Source organism: Sorex araneus, chromosome 7 (genome assembly GCF_027595985.1).
Source record: "Sorex araneus isolate mSorAra2 chromosome 7, mSorAra2.pri, whole genome shotgun sequence".
Taxonomy (NCBI): Eukaryota; Metazoa; Chordata; class Mammalia; order Eulipotyphla; family Soricidae; genus Sorex; species Sorex araneus.
Window position 1 is genome coordinate 68,746,892 of NC_073308.1, and position 17,004 is coordinate 68,763,895.

Genomic DNA, 17,004 nt, shown 5'->3' on the forward strand with positions numbered 1-17,004 from the left:
CAGAGCCAGGTCCTGGCTGTCCCCGGGTGCTGGCTGTCCTGAGGTCCTGGCTGTCCCTGGGTCCTGGCTGTCCCCAGGTCCTGGCTGTCCCAGGTCCTGGCTGTCCCCAGGTCCTGGCTGTCCCCAGGTCCCGGCAGTCCCGGCCAAGCAGGGCTCCATGCTCAGCTGCCCTCTGCTCTTGTTTTTGTTTCCTTTGCAATGAAGCGTGTTTCAGTCACGCTGTGTGTGGAGTCCTTTGCTGACACCTGAGCAGAGCCGGGTAAACATTGCTTTCATGTGCCCTGGGAAACCAAACACTGGGTGTCACTCACTCAATGGAGACATTAGCTTTACGGCGCCTCGAGCTGAACCCAGAGTAGCTGGATATGGGCTTCATTACTTGTCGTTATCCAGGCTTGGTTTTTCTCATTTCTTGAAAGTCTGTAGGTTGTAGTATTCTGCTGGACCACAAAAGAAGACAGTATAATTTTCTGATTTGAACGTTGGTGGTTTTAAGAAAAGGGTCTTGGGCTGGAGCGATAGCCCAGCAGGTAGGGCCTTTGCTTGCACTCAGCCTGCCCGGCTTCGATCCCCAGCATCCCATATGGTCCCCCGAGCACCGCCAAGAGTAATTCCGAAGTACATGAACCAGGAGTAACCCCTGTGCAACGCTGGGTGTGACCCAAAAAGAAAAAAAAAAAGGGAAGAAAAGGGTTTATTCCATGCTAACAAATATAATACTTAAAAAGGAATCAAATTTCTGATTCTTTGTTCATAATATGACTTACTGCTATCCAGGTAAGCCAAAGAGAGCTTGAAAGTTGGAAGCAGGAAAATATAGGAAAAAAGATAGGAAAATAAGTATAAAAATGAGGAAAGCAGATATTAAATTACTAGCATCCAGAGGACCAGGAGGAACTGGATTAAGGTTTTTATATGCTTGAAAAGAGTTAGAGAAGGAAAGGGAGTCCTTGTCTTCTCTTAATTGTTGTCACATGAAACATGAAACAAAGGGGATGAATAAAATGAAGATGCTCTATCTCAAGTACTGTGAATACTAAGCTTTCATGACAGCTTGTAAGCTGGGTCTCCCAAACTGGTGCATGTTGAAATGTGGGTGCATTATGTGGTCCCAGTGAGTCTGTGGGGGCCTCTGGTAAGGTTAAAAGTTTCTATTTAAATGAATCAATGAAAGCGAACTCCGGTCTTGAAGCGCTGCCTACTCGCCCTCTGCATTATCAGCAATCTGATTCTCTCTCCCTTCATCTAGATACGAAGTGAATTTTCAAGATGGGATTGACTGTGGAGGCGCATACATTAAACTCCTAGCAGACACTGACGATTTGAATCTGGTATGCTATTCTAATGTCTACAGAAACCTTATCAAGGTCTTAATTATATTTAAGGGGGTCACTGAAGAAGTTGGAAGGGTCCTTTTCAGCCGAGCTTAGGGAATCTTGCCCCAGCCTGAGCGAGTAACTTCGTAGTGTGACGGGGCAGCATCTGTCTGTAAATCAGTCACAATGTTAAAGGGACCTTCGCCACATTTATAAGTTACAAGTAACACGATGCCTCTGCATGTCACTGAAATCTCAGCGGAGAGTGGGTTTCTTCGCAAAGTGCGGTTCATGCAGTTATTCAGAGATCGGACAGAGCCACAGAATGACACGCCTGGGGGCGACCAGGAGTGGAGGGGGCACCCGGAGGCCTTGTGCCACGGAGACGTTGCTCAGGGCTCCTTCTCCAGTGCCGTCAGGGTCCTTCCAGGGCAGAGATCGATCAGCGCGCCTCGGGCAGGCAGCTGGCCCCGTTTCTGGTAGGCCCGGAAGCCACAAAGGTAAACTCCAGCGCCGAGTGTTCCTCACCTGATGCGCTGTCCCTGGTCCCTGGAGAAGCCTTGGGAGGAGCTGCCGGCGGTCCCCAGTGTGGCGGGGAGGAGCCGGGCCAGAGAGTGGGCGTGCGGGGAGCGAGGAGTCTGGCTCCCGGCCGGTCAGGGCGGTCAGGGCCGTCGTAGCAGCCCCACAGGGGCGTCTGGGCCTGGCTGGGTGGGGGGGGAATCTCCTCCCCTCTGTGCTCAGGAGCAGCATTTTCTGGTGTCTTCCGGAAAAACTGTCAAAGGGCAATCACTGTAGGGCTTTTGGGGGGACAGGACTCTCCCAAGTGGAGGTCAGGGCCACTGGAAACTCGTGTGTGTGTGTGTGTGTGTGTGTGTGTGTGTGTGTGTGTGAGAGAGAGAGAGAGAGAGAGAGAGAGAGAGAGAGAGAGAGAGAGAGAATGAGAGAGAGAGAGAATGAGAGAGAGAGAGAGAGAGAGAGAATGAGAGAGAGAGAGAATGAGAGAGAGAGAGAGAGAGAGAGAGAGAGAGAGAGAGAGAGAGAGAGATCACTGTGCTATCACTCCAGCACCTCTACTAGCAATTCTGGGCCAATTGGGCCATTAGTTCAATGTGTGTGTGTGTGTGTGTGTGTGTGTGTGTGTGTGTGTGTGTGTGTGTGTGTGTGTGTATTTGGGGTCACACCTAAGGTGCTCAGGGCTTACTCCGGGCTGTGCTCAGGGGAGCTTATGGGGTGCCGGGGATTGAATCTCGGCTGTTGGTGTGCCAGGTAAATGCCCTCCCGGCTGTGCCGTTGCTCCAGCGCCTCCGCTGTCAGTCCTTGGCTGGTCGGGCCATGAGTTCAATGTTGGGCCCGAGGACACATGCTGCTTTGGGAGTGTCCAGAGGTGCACCTGGCCGTGCTCGGTGACCATGTGGTGCTGGAACTCGGACTCAGGGCAGGTGCATTTGGGTCGAGCACCTTGACCGTCCCCTGACCTTGGTCGTGTTAGTGCCAAGACCGCAAGTCTGCCCCGTGGGTGACGCAGCTGCAGCACTGCAGATGGGGCACTGAGGGCTCCAGAGGGGCTGCGGGGGGCTCACAGCCCCCCATCTGCAGGAAGGGAGCAGACTGTGCTCTGGACATCGGTTTTGCAGGGAAAGGTGGCATGTGCCTATACCTACACCCGCTTTGGTCACTCGTGCCAAGGATTCTTAGCGTTTGTCCATTGCTGTCCCCGATGGGTAGAACAGGGAAGTTCTGAGATTCTCTAGTTGTGGACTAATCCCAATACTCGTCTCTCTTTGAAGGAAAACTTTTATGATAAAACATCTTACACCATTATGTTTGGACCAGATAAATGTGGCGAAGATTATAAACTTCATTTTATCTTCAGACATAAACATCCCCAAACTGGAGTATTTGAAGAGAAGCATGCCAGGCCTCCAGAGACGGACCTTAAAAAGTTCTTCACAGACAAGAAGACTCATCTCTATACCCTCGGTATGTCCTTGCACCCCGCTCAACCGAGCCGCTGCTCGCCGGGATTTCCCTGGCGTGCTCGGGGGGACGCGCACGCTGCTCCCCTCAGCTTCATTCTCTTAAGAGAACACTCCAGCTCCTACCCTTGGGCGCCCACGTTGTGTTCTCTTGGTGCTGGTGATCCAGCTTTGTGTCACAGCAGCAGCCGGGCCGGGCAGGAGCCTACGACAGGAGGGCGAGAGCATGGGGCGTCCCTGCAGCCTGTCCCACAAACGCCTTGAGTCTGTGTCGCTACTAATCATTTGACAACAGCCTCGACATTGGTGTTTTGGTTCTCAGGCCCAGGCCCAGCGCCTTCTCCCCTGCTGTGTCTGCAACCCACCCCTCAGCGTGGGGCCCCGCGACCACATGACCCAACGCCTGCTGGATCCCCCAGTGTATGGAGAGCAGCCAGCAGGCAGCTGCTGTCATTTACCAGCCCCCAGAGCAGCTGCGTGTGGGAAATGCACGTTGAGATGCGGGGGGAGGAGTATGGGCCCAGTAACTTTTAAAAAAAAATTTTTTTTAATTGAATCAGTGAGATACAGTTACAAAGTTGTTTGTGATCAGGTTTCAGTCATAAAATGTTTTAACACCTGTCTTTTACCAGAGCACAGTTCCCACCGCCATGGCCCCAGTTTCCCTCTAGGCCCCACCCCCCATGGCAGGCATTTCTTCTCTTTCCCTCCCTCTCTCTCCCTCTCTCTCTCTCTTCCTCCCTCCCCCCTCACTTCCTCCCTCCCTCCCTCCCTCCCTCTCTCTCCTTTTCTCCTTTTCACCCTCTCTCCTCCCTCCCTCCCTCCCCCACCTCCCTCCCTATCTTTTTCCTTTTGGGCATTATGGATTTCAATACAGATACTGAAAGGTCATCAGGTATATCCCTTTACCTACTTTCAACACTCAGTTTCTGTCCAACGTGATCATTTCCAATGGGCCAGTAAGTTAAGTCACCAGTGAGTCAGGAAAAATATATATTTTTTTTTGCTGTGTACTTGCAACTTTTTCAATTTGAGATTCCCCCCACCAAGATTTGTAAATATTATACAAGTGATTGGGTTGTACTCTATAGGAAGGAGAAAAGGTGACTGCTCCTGTACTGAATTCATTGTTGGGTATGTTTTACTTTAAAAATAATAAAGATTTTTCATTTTTACTTAAAACAATTTAATTTTTAATTTTTTTATTTTTAATTTTAGAAGGCATTGTATGTAGTTGGTGATCACTATGCATTTTGACTTAGTACATTGGTAACTGTTCCATTTCTAGTTTGAAGAAAACTTTACCCATGAGATTTAGTTGGAGTTTATTTGTAAGACTTGTCAAAATGTCCCTGCAGTGTGGTAATATATTTAAATTGGTCTCTAGTGATGAATCCAGATGACACGTTTGAAATATTAATCGACCAAATAGTCGTGAATAAGGGGAGCCTGCTAGAAGATGTGGTTCCGCCTATTAATCCCCCCAAAGAAATTGAAGACCCCATGGACAAGAAACCCCCCGACTGGGACGACAGAGCCAAAATCCCCGACCCGAAGGCCGTCAAGCCGGATGACTGGTGAGCGGGGCCTGGCACAGAGCAGGGGTGACCCGCTGGGGGCACGTGTACGATTCACCACACCCAACAGCGGGCACACAGGGATCGCCCCTGGATGGGCACCGGGAACCCTAGAGGGCACCGGGGCGTAGCCTGGGTCAGCCACGTGCAAGGCAGGTGCATACAGCTGTCCCGCCTCTCCAGGGCCCTGAGCAGCATTTAAAAATATATTAAAAGCACTGAGACTCTTTAGGGGGAAACGCTTTCCTAAAATGGATGACTTTTAACCTGTAGCACTGTCTTCCCATTGTTCATCGATTTGCTCGAGCGGGCACCAATAACATCTCCATTGTGAGACTTATTGTTACTGTTTTTGGCATATCGAATACGCCACGGGTAGCTTGCCAGGCTCTGCCGTGCAAGCGGGATACTCTCAGTAGCTTGCCGGGCTCTCCAAGAGGGACGAAGGAATCAAACCCCGGTCAGCCACATGCAGGGCAAACGCCCTACTTTTATACCTTTAAAATATCTTATTTATGACTTTAATATCTGAATTGAATTGCCTTTTTTCCTATTTTTAAACTTTCTGTGCTACAAGGAAAACATTAGAACAAAAACACCAGCAGTGTTATTTGTGTGCAAATTTAAAATTTTAAATAGTATAGTTGCAATATTTTCAGTTTATTACCTGGTTTTGAAATGACCACATACCTAGCAGCTTATAAACTTATATAGGATTCCCTCATGCCTCTGGTTAAGCGAGATTAACCATCGTGTTTTCGTTTGCTGAGTCCTTGTTCGGTTGTCATTCTACACAACTCCAGCCACCTTCAGTGACCGAAATGCTCAGTCCCCATAACCTGAGCTCACGCAAAGAGAGGGACTGGGTTTCTCTCTCATTCAGCAAAGTAATTTTTGTCCTGAAAATAGGTTTTTGTGGTGTCTCCACATAGATCTTGTTACCTTTAGTCACTGTCACTGTATCACTGTCATCCCGTTGCTCATCGATTTGCTCGAGCGGGCACCAGTAACATCTCCATTGTGAGACTTGTTGTTACTGTTTTTGGCATATTGAATATGTCACGGGGAGCTTGCCAGGCTCTGCCATTTGGGCGAGATACTCTTGGTAGCTTGCCGGGCTCTCAAGAGGGGCGGTGGAATCGAACCCGGGTTGGCCGCGTGCAAGTCATATATACCTAAAAGCCAATTGTTTTGGGACTCCTTAGCTGGACAAACCCTCCCCGGTTCCCGGGGGCCTGGAGACCGGGAGGCGGCTCTGGGCGGCTTCATAGCCGCTGCACCAGCAGACTTGAGTGTCAAGTGCCAGGGGCGTTGGGAGCTGTTGCCAGGATACAGGGCAGCGCAGACCGTAGGGACCGTCTGAATTTTGTGCTGTGCATCGTAAACATCCAAGTAGCTCCCGATTATAAGCAAATGCTGTTTCGCAGGGATGAAAGCGAACCTGCCCAAATAGAGGACACGAGTGTGACTAAGCCAGAGGGCTGGCTTGATGACGAGCCGGAGAACATTCCAGACCCAGCGGCAGAGAAGCCTGACGACTGGTGAGCCTGCCTCACCTTCCCCTGCCAGCCCCAGGCTTCTTGCACTTTATTATTTTGAGTGGGCAGGGGGCACACCTGGCAGTGCCCGGGGTCAGGGGTTACTCCTGGCGCATCCGGGGGACGCAAGGGTGCCAGGGACTGACTCCAGGCAAGCCCCTCCGCCTGTCCTGTCGCTCTGGCGCCTCTTCTTGCTGCTGGTGCCGGTGCCCGCCCGGAGCAGCCAGAGCACTGTCTGCTGTGTTCCCTCCCCAAGGAACGAGGACATGGACGGCCTGTGGGAGGCGCCTCTCATCGCCAACCCAGCGTGCCACGTTGGGTGTGGCGAGTGGAAACCGCCCATGATAGACAACCCAGAGTACAAAGGGATCTGGACACCTCCGCTGGTGGACAACCCGAGCTACCAGGTAACGACCAGCCACCCCTCCCGAGCAGGTGGCCCAGGGCTCCGAGAGTGTGGCTCGAATCCTTGCTGGGGCGCCAACCCAGGGTGACGGGGTGTGGACCTTGTCGGACACCCGAAGTCACACACTCCAGTTGATACATATATTACAGGATTTTCACTGGGGCGGGGGGTCGGCTACACCTGGCAGGGCTCAGGGACCACTCCTGGCGGGGCTCAGGGACCACTCCTGGCAGGGCTCAGGGAATGTATGGGGCGTTGGGGATGGAACCGGTGTTGGCCCCGTGCGAGACAAGCACCTTCCCCACTGTGCCCTCACTCCGGCCCCTCCAATCCGTTTATATTCTAAAAGTAAATCCTTGTTGCTGTTTTCTGGGCGGAGTACAAGAATTGAGGGCCTGTCGCCTCAAGTTCTTCTTCACTGTTAGATACAGAAATGAGTTCTGGTCAAGATAACTTGGCAGGGATGCGCTGAGCAGTGATGCTTGTGTTTGATTACGTACATTCGGGTGTTCCCTCCCATCCTCTGGTGCTGTTAAAATCTGGATTTTTTTTCCTAAAGTGGATCAGGTATCTATGGGCTGTGCCGAGATTTTTGTAGTACCCAGTGGTACCCATTTCCCTGGCAGTTTCACACCCTGCTAGTCAGTCTCCGGCCTTGCCTGGCCAGCGGGGGTCTGTGTGAGGCAGGCACGGTCAGCCTCCGCTGAGGTTCTGCTTCACAGGAATGATGGCGAAGGTTTGTTCAGGGACCGCATGTTTGCTGGCTGGACACTCCCTCACGTGGACCTGTGCCTGGCCCCGGCTCGGCGTCCTGGGGGTGCACTGGGTCAGGGTGGGGGGCGGGGCGGGTCTGCACACTCGACTTCACTAACTCTCATCACTTGAGACCTCACGCTATCAACTTTATGCTGATTGTGTGCCTGTGATCAAGAGGAATTAAAGAGATATCTGTCGTGGGCGGAGAGTGAAGGATCCGGCCCCCTTGGGCCACACTCTCGAACCTCGTGCAGCTTACCCAGCTATGCACGCGCCTGTCTCAAATTGCACCATTTTGCTGCAGTCACGTCATCACTCATGTGACTGTGTGGGATTTCCCCGTTGCCCCTCTGGACATACTTACAGTGATTTTCATAGGTGACAGCATACCAAGTGAAAAAAAAATGGAATTTATTCCCAGTGGTTAACGAACGAACTTGGATGCACTGGCTTCTCCTTAGCTTGTGTTCCCACTCACTCGGCACCGCCAGGGGGACACCTGGAATCGTCACTGAATGGCCCTTTCCCCTAGGGAGTGTGGAGCCCTCGGAAGATCCCCAACCCCGACTATTTTGAAGACGACCATCCGTTTCTTCTCACTGCTTTCCGGGCCCTTGGCTTAGAGCTCTGGTCGATGACCTCCGATATCTATTTTGATAATTTCATTATCTGTTCCGAAAGAGAAGTAGCAGATCGCTGGGCCACGGATGGCTGGGCCGTGAAGAGGAGGATAGCTCGTGCCAATGAGGTACGTGGCGCTGCCCTCTGGGAGAGCTGGGCAAGGGGCCAAGATGCCAGGGAGCATGTCGAGGCTCACTTAGTAGACAGGAGAGCTGGCTTCAGCTTAAACTGTGCACTGAACTATACATATATGCACACACACATATACATATGTTTCGTGTCACTCATTAAATTATGACAACTTTAATGGGATCTAATGCCTTCTCGCTGTTTATAAAAATGAGGTGAATTACCTTTACCATCTTGTCAATCCGGGCTGGAGCGATAGCACAGCAGTTGGGCTTTCACCTTTCACGTAGCCGACCCGTGTTCGATTCCTCCGCCCCTCTTGGAAAGCCTGGCAAGCTACCGAGAATATCGAGCCCACGTGGCAGAGCCTGGCAAGCTACCCGTGTGTATTAGATATGCCAAAAACAGTAACAATAAGTCTCTCAATGAGAGACGTTACTTGTGCCTGCTTGAACAAATCTTGTCAATCCAAAGCCTAACAGATAACAGTAATCTAAATAATTTTTATGTATTTTAACTACTTTTTTTTTCTTTTTGGGTCACACCTGGCTATGCTCAAGGGTTACTCCTGGCTCTGCACTCAGGAATTACTCCTGGAAGTGCTCAGGGGACCATATGGGATGCTGGGAATCGAACCTGGGTTGGCCTCGTGCAAGGCAAATGCCCTACCCGCTGTGCTATCACTCCAGCCCTTATTTTAACTACTTTTTAGCTCGAGGAGTGCAAAGAATTTTTAAGTTTTGTAAGTACTAAGTTTATCTCTGGATTGGAGCAATAGCACAGCAGGTGAGGTTTTTTTACAAACGGCCAACCCAGGCTTGATTCCTCTGTCCCTCTTGGAGAGCCTGGAAAGCTACCAAGAGTATCCCGCCCTCACGGCAGAGCCTGGCAAGCTACCCGTGGCATATTCCATATGCCAAAAACAGTAACAACAAGTCTCACAATGGAGATGTTACTGGTGCCCACTAGAGCAAATTGATGAACAATGGAACGATAGTGCTTAGTGCTAAGTTTATCTCCACCCCCAACTTAACACTGTATAAGGTAAGCTAAATATTTCAACAAAATCATATTGGAGGATGTATCTTTAAGAACCAAGTTATTGGCACTGGAAAGACAGTTCAGGAGTTAAAGTGCTTGCCTGGCATGTGGCTGACCCGGGTTTGATACCCCACACCCTGAGCACTGCCAGGAGTGATCCTGGAGCACGGAGTCAGGAGTAAGCCCTGAGTACCGCTGGGTGTGGTCCCGAAACAAAACTGAAAAATCAATCACTGTAAGGAAAAATTTGTCCCTTACATCTACACTTTGTTTCCTTGAATTTTAGCAAAAAATACAAAGTGAAAATAGAGAGGTTCTCCCTCTGTGGGTCACACCTGGCTCTGCACACACTAATCACGCAGGGAACCGTGTGGGATGCCGGGGATGGAACCTAGGTCGGCTAGCAGGGCCCGCAGGGCCAGCGTCCTGCCCGCAGTACGATGGTTCTGGCCCCACGAGGGGCCTCACTTTGAAACCCTGAAAACGTTTCATGATTAGAGATATTGGAGTTTCATTTTCTTTCTGTTACGGGGCCGGTGCTCAGGGGCTGCTCCTGCTCAAGGCTCGCTCCCAGAGGTGCTCGGCGGACCCATAAAGCACACGGTTGGCCCACTGAGCTCTCTCCAGCCCACTTAGGTTTAATAAGACAAAAACTTTCAAACACTGTGTCAGGGGGCGGGGGGCGTGTGTGGGGGGTGCAAAATAAAATGGTCATTTATCCGGCTCACTGTCACTGTATCACAGTCGTCCCATTGCTCATCGATTTGCTCGAGCGGGCACCTGTAACGTCTCCATTGTGAGACTTGTTACTGTTTTTGGCATATTGAATACACATGGGTAGCTTGCCAGGCTCTGCCGTGCGGGAGGGATACTCCCGGTAGCTTGCTGGGCTCTTGAGAGGGGCGGAGGAATCGAACCCGGGTTGGCTGTGTGCAAGGCAAACGCCCTCCCTGCTGTGCTATCGCTCCAGTAGATCAAACTCCCACCTGGAGAGCCAGACTTGAGTGTGTGACGTTTCCGACCACGCCAGTTCCGGCTCACACCCCGCAGTTCCTGCAGCGGCCAGGCGTGGCAGGACGCGTGCGGTGTGCAGGCAGGCGGCCTTTGCTCGCTGGGGTCCGTGAGGCGGCCGCGGTGTCCCACCGCTCTGCTCTCTCCCGCAGCCCGGCGTGCTGAAGCAGCTGGTAGCTGCCGCCGAGGACCGCCCCTGGCTGTGGCTCATCTACCTGGTGACTACGGGGCTTCCCGTCGTCCTCATCACCTTGTTCTGCTGGCCGAGAAAGGTCAAGGTAGGTGGGACGTTTCCTTCCCCTCGGAAAAGAAGGGCCCAAGTGCACACGGGGGGGGGGGGGGTGAGTCGAGCAAGTGATCCTCCCAACCACTCACCAGGTCCCCAGGGCCCTGGGCTGCCCGGTGCTGGGCCGGGCGTGGCATCAGCGGCTGCAGAAACGATGCTAACGGGTGTGTTGATTTTTGTGGAAACTGCTCGTGTTCGATTCCCACAGAAAAAATATGAAGAGGTCGAGTATAAGAAAGTGGACGCCTGCAGGCCACAGACCAAGGGCGCGCTGGAGCAGGAAGTGACGGAGGAGGCGAGAGAGGAGAAGGCCGACCTGGAGAAGCCGGGCGACTTGGAAGAGGACACAAAGCCAAGCGATGGTGAAGTTGTTGGACAAGGTTAGGCCCGTGGTGGTGATGTAGACCGGAAACCCGGGTATCGAGGGTCTGCATGCAGGACGCCCAGATTCAGTTATTGTCCCCTGAGCATCCCAGGGGGGAGCCTCGAGCAGAGCCCTGAGCAGTCCCCTGGACACCCCCAGGTGTGGCCCAAAAGCCACACACACAAATCAGGGCCAGGGGGAGCGAGTTCAGTGGCCGAGCCCCTGCTCTGCCCGCGGGGAGCAGCGCCTCAGCAGGAGACTAACAGAAGCCCGGAGTGGGCGGGCAGCGGCTGACCACACACGGCCTGGCCCTCGCTGGCCGTCCCTGTCCGGGTGGATGACTGGACGGTGCTCCTGTGCTGGGGTCCCTAGGGCTGGGGCCGGGGCCCTCTGCGCACCTCCCAGTCCTGCCTTCCTCTCCAGAGCCCTGGGCGGCCGGCAAGACCCCTGAGGCTGGCACGGCGGCTGTGGAGCCCGACAGCCCCGAGTCCCCGGTGTGCCCCCCGGTGAGGACCTGCCAGGCATCTGAGAATACAGGTGAGAGGCGCAGGGCGGTAGCGATGGAGAGGCGGGCCTGGCACGGCGCATCTTCCTGGCCTGGAGATCCGCCTCTCCTCACCCCTCCTTGACCGTGAACTCCAGCCCAGCAGGAGGCCACCTGGGGCGGGGGTGTGGGCAGGGGCGTGGGCGCTGCACTGAGACCCTTACCAACGTCATGCAGCCCGACCGCGTGTCCGCGTCCAGATCGGGCCTCCTGCAGTTGGAATCTAGCACATTTTAAATTTTAACCCACCGTTGAAAGATCTGACTTAAAAATTATTTACAGGGGCTGGAGCGACAGCACAAAAGGGTAGGGCATTTGCCTTGCACACGGTCGACCCAGGTTCAACCCCCAGCATCCCATATGGTCCCCCGAGCACCGCCAGGAGTAATTCTTGAGTGCAGAGCCAGGAGGAACCCCTGAGCATCACCGGGTGTGACCCAAAAAGAAAAATAAATAAATAAAAATAAACCCTAATACTCTAGAATGCCAAGTTTAAATAAACCTTATTTAAAAAAAAAAAACTACCTTTTTTTTTTTTAAAAAAAAGGAATGCTTTTCATCTTAATGTCAAAGTTTTAAAAAATCCTTTAAGTCTGCCCCTTACCTCTCAACTTGTGTGGTTTATAAAAATATGGTAAAATGATGTGTATGATTAAAAAAAATTTCTAATGGAACAAAATTACTTTGATCTATTGGAATTTAAACAAATCCCTTGTTATATGTATTGCTTTTCAACAGCAAAAGTCTAATATATTGGCCTTTTATCATTAATAAAATGTGTTCTAGAAGAGGAAGGTGAACCTGAGGAAAAGAGTGAAGAAGAAATTGAAATCATAGAGGGACAGGAAGAAGGCAATAAGTCAAACAAGTCTGGATCAGAGGATGAGGTAATCAGCTCTCTCCCTCTCTCTCTCTCTCTAGAGCTCTGTCATACACACACACTCACACACTCACACACTCCCTCCCTCCCTGTCTCTCCCTCTCTCTTAATCTTTCTCCCCTGGGTGGATAAAAGTTTCTCTTTGACCTATCGGAGAGTGATGTATTATTCTGTTCATTTGAAAACAAAGTCTCCCAAATGAAGGTGTTTTATTGCTTCATCATTTTTGAAAGCTTTTTCAGTCCATACACTTGGTCATAATTTCTGAGCTGCTCTGTGAGTTTTCAAAGCTGGTCCATGCTCTCTTCTGGAGCAGAGTCCTTGGAGCTCGTGGTAGCGTTGCTAAATTCTCAGTGTGCCTTTACTAGCGTAAACATCCTCCAGATTTTTAATCCATATCCATATATGCATATATGTTACTAGAAGCCAGGTTCTACATACAGCCTTGGGAAGAATTCTAGTATAATACCTTCATTTTACTTTTTGGCCATACAGGTTTATATAGTAATGCTCATTTGGGAAGCATAAAACTTAAAGGGGAAAATTCCAAACCTAAATTTGATAGTTCCTCTTCTCCTTTTTTCCAAAGTGCTACAAGTTCTAAAAAGTTTCTGCAAAACCACCTTCATAGCGCATTCCTCAAATACTGTGCTGAGGAGGAGTTGGCAGTATGCAGGCGCCAACCTGTAACACATCGACACCGGTCACGTCACAATGTGTTCACTAAATGTCATTTAAGTGTGAGGCGCTGGAGAAGTGAATGAACTCTGGCTGTAATGTCTAAGTCCAAACAGAGTCATCAAGCAGCCCTTGAGCCCTTGTCCCCGTGCAAGGCGACTGCTCAGACTTGCCCCTGGAACTGCAGTCATGCCCAGAGAGCCACGGGAAGGGCCATTTCTCCACGGCTGCCTCCCGCTGGTGGGGGAAAGGGCGTAACTTGAGTTTGTTGGTTCCAATGTGCATGTAAAGGGATGGACTGTTGGGGCTGGAGCAATAGCACAGTGGGTAGGGCGTTTGCCTTGCACGCAGCCAACCCGGGTTCGATTCCCAGCATCCCATAGGGTCCCCTGAGCACCACCAGGAGTAAATCCTGAGTGCATGAGCCAGGAGTAACCCCTGTGCATCGCCGGGTGTGACCCAAAAAGCAAAAAAAAAAAGAAAAAGGGCTGGACTGTCCCCAGCGGGTGAGCCGGTGTGAATGCTTCCTGCTGTTTTCCAGATGAAAGAAGCCGACGAGAGCACAGGATCTGGAGACGGGCCGGTCAAGTCGGTTCGGAAGAGAAGGGTGCGGAAGGAGTAAGCGACAGCGAGTATTCCCACTCGGGGTGCGCAGCGGGCCGGCCCCCACAGCCCCGGGCGGCCGAACCCGCCTCCCCACCCGGCCCAGCCTGTTTCCAACTCGGAGCAGCTCAACTCAGACATTCATTTTAGGAAAAGAAAACCTTTGAAGTCCCCAGGTCTTTGCTTTTAGAACAAAAGAGGCGCGTTACCGATCAGATTTCAACGACTGCTGTCTTTAGGAGTTCCCCAGTTTTCATAGTTTGGAGAAGGTTTTGTTTTGTGCCGAGTGGGGGACGATGCCCACGGCTTCCTATCGGTCACGGCATGTCCTCTTCACGGCGATGCGACGCCAGTGCTGCTGGCCCTCCTCAGACGGGGGCGCCCTCGCCGTACAGAGCTGCCTGCAATAAAGTTTGTGTGGTTGTTTGAGTCTATGAACCATCGTGAGTCTTGTCTGCACCCACATGACCTGGTCCGGGTCCGGTGAGCGGAGGGCCCGGGCCACCTAAAACCAGAGACTCCTTGAAAGAGGTGCTTGGTGATGAGAAATGCATTGAAATGCACAATTTTTAAAAATGTATTATATTGAACCACCGTGAGATAGTTACAAAGCTTTCGTGTTTGAGAGTTAGCTACCAATGAGCGAACAGCCATCTCTCCACCCGTGCAGACTTTCCAGCACCAGTGTCCCCAGTACCCCTACCCCTACCCTTCATCCCAGTCCTCACCCTGCCTCGGCGGCAGACAGTTTCTCAGATACTCTCTCTCTCTAGGCTTAATCCTGACTCTGGGCTCAGGAATCACTCCTGACGGGGCTCAGGGAACCCTATGGGGTGTTGGGGATCAAACCCGGGTTTGCTGTGTACAAGGCAAATGTCCTCCCTTCTGTGCTGTCGCTCCAGGCTCTATCTGATCTTTTATTCAGTTTTTGAGCGGAACAAACTTTTTCTGTCTTTGTGAATACACAAATACCCCAGTAAGGAAAAGTACCTTCATCTGAATCTTTCTAACTTGTTTCCCTTTAGTTATGTAGTTTTCAAATTGGATTGAGGGACTGGAGTGATAGCATAGCGGGTAGGGCGTTTGTCTTGCACGCGGCCGACCCGGGTTCAAATCCCAGCATCCCATATGGTCCCCTGAGCACCGCCAGGAGTAATTCCTGAGTGCAGAGCCAGGAGTAACCCCTGTGCATCGCTGGGTGTGACCCAAAAAGAAAAAAAAATCAAATTGGATTGAAACTTAATATAACATCTATGGACTGGAGTGACAGTACAGTGAGTAGGGCGTGTGCCTTGCACGCGGCCAACCTGGGTTCGATTCCTCCATTCCTCTCGGAGAGCCGGCAAGCTACCTAGAGTATCCCACCCGCACGGCAGAGCCTGGCAAGCTACCCGTGGCATATTCGATATGCCAAAAACAGTAACAACAAGTCTCACAATGGAGACGTTACTGGTGCCCGCTTGAGCAAATCGATGAACAATGGGACTACAGTGCAGTGCTACAGTGCTACTCTATATACTTTTGGGCATGAACTGCACAATTTTTAATGCATTCTGAAATCAGAACAGAAATGCCCAAGTGCCGCTCATAATCAACGGGCAATTGTGTGGTATCTCCCGTGATACAAAGGTGACAGCTGACCAGCACAGGGGCCTGCTAGCGTGGGTGGAGGCCAAAAGGGCTCCCTCTGCTGCTCTCAGAAACCACCGTACCCTCCTGACGAGGTAAACCATCGGGGAGATGCAAAATGACTGGCCGTTCGCTGCCAGGATTTCCTGACAACAGACGCCAGCATCCTGATTTGTATCTGCAGCTTTCCCTCCTGCTGACACCGCCCGTCTACCTGAAGTCGGGTACTTGTCTGCGGCGTTGCCCCTGCAGTCTCCAGCCGCAGAGCAGCTGCCAAACGCCGCTACTTTAGGATGCAGCCGTGCTGCTGCGCCGGCATTTCCAGGCCCTGCCGGACCCGAGTTGGAGGCTGGCCGCCTGGAAAGTCATCTCGGCCCGCGCGAGCACAAAGTGAGGAGGGCGCTTCCTGCCAGGAGGGGAGTAACACACAGGCCCCGTCCCAGGACACACCCCCGGGGCCTGCACCCTGCCCACTAGTGCCTCCCCCTTCAGCTAAAGGAAGCCACACATCTCAGTCAGTCGTACTCACCCCGACGTCAGTGACGTGAGCATGAAGGTAAGGGCAGCGTTTCTCTCCCCGCTCTCCAGGGTGGCAGCAGAGACGGGGGCAGCTCCTTCCTCCTCACTGAGCGGATCCCGTCTTGCGATCACTCCCCTTTTTGTGCTCTGCGTTTGGAGCACCCAAAGGAACCAGATGGAGTCAGGACCTGCCCAACAGACCCAGCCACGCAGTGTGTCCCATGCACGCAGCTTCCGGCCTTTATAAAATGTGGGATTATTTTCAAGTTTTGATAACATGAAACATTTGACATGCCATCTAGAAATGCATGATCTTAAAGTAACTATTATGTAGTTTATTCCCATGGACGAGGCTCGGCCCGAGCGTGTGCAAAGTGGCTTGGCGCGTGACGGCAGCTGGGTGGTAGCCGGGTGGCACGCATGAGCGAGGTCCCACGGGACCCAGGTAATGCAGAACTTTGTGATCTTGGGTCCTGGGCTCAATGGGACCCGGGAGCAGAGATCCTCTGCCTGCCTCCCCTAGTCTCCAGTGACCCGGGGTCACACCCATAAGCCACCTCCTGCCGGTGCCAGATAATCTCCCGACCACTGTCCAGACTCACGGCTGCTTCTCCCAGAAGGGAACATAAAATGAGGCCCCCATAGCCATGCCACCGGACTCTGCGGCAGACTGTTTTCACTCGGGGACCCCGGAGGGGGATGGGTGGGAGCCCTCCCCGCCCCAAGGGACCCAGCCCCAGCAGCCAACCTCCACTACCCAGTCGCCCCCACACTCCAGGCCGCTTTCCACATGCTCGGGCCGGGCCTCACACGAGTGAACATATTCCTGGGCCATGTGGCTGCAAAGCAGCCACGCGACACATCATCAGAGGGAATTAAATATATCTGCCTCTCGGAGAGCCCGGCAAGCTACCGAGTATCCCCCCCCCCCCCCCGCATGGCAGAGCCTGGCAAGCTCCCCATGGCATAGTCAATATGCCAAAAACAGTAACAGTAACAGGTCTCACTCCCCTGACCCTGAAAAGAGCCTCCAATCGTTGGGAAAGATGAGTAAGGAGAGGCTGCTAAAATCTCAGGGCTGGGACGAATGGAGACGTTACTGGCACCCGCTCGAGTAAATCAATGAACAA

The 17,004-nt window shown here is 52.3% G+C and overlaps 1 protein-coding gene across 1 annotated transcript in view; it reads left to right on the plus strand.

Annotated features, from left to right (window-relative positions):
* CLGN (calmegin) overlaps window positions 1–13,890 on the plus strand; it is a 30,327-nt gene extending 16,437 nt beyond the window's left edge. The window contains exons 6-16 of the mRNA XM_055144669.1: window positions 1,250–1,331; window positions 3,104–3,296; window positions 4,680–4,869; window positions 6,297–6,410; window positions 6,664–6,814; window positions 8,102–8,317; window positions 10,524–10,649; window positions 10,866–11,037; window positions 11,445–11,558; window positions 12,352–12,452; window positions 13,665–13,890. Coding sequence (XP_055000644.1) covers window positions 1,250–1,331; window positions 3,104–3,296; window positions 4,680–4,869; window positions 6,297–6,410; window positions 6,664–6,814; window positions 8,102–8,317; window positions 10,524–10,649; window positions 10,866–11,037; window positions 11,445–11,558; window positions 12,352–12,452; window positions 13,665–13,745 — 1,540 coding nt within the window. The 3' untranslated portion in view covers window positions 13,746–13,890. The remainder of the gene's footprint in view (window positions 1–1,249; window positions 1,332–3,103; window positions 3,297–4,679; window positions 4,870–6,296; window positions 6,411–6,663; window positions 6,815–8,101; window positions 8,318–10,523; window positions 10,650–10,865; window positions 11,038–11,444; window positions 11,559–12,351; window positions 12,453–13,664) is intronic.
* Window positions 13,891–17,004: the final 3,114 nt, after the last annotated feature.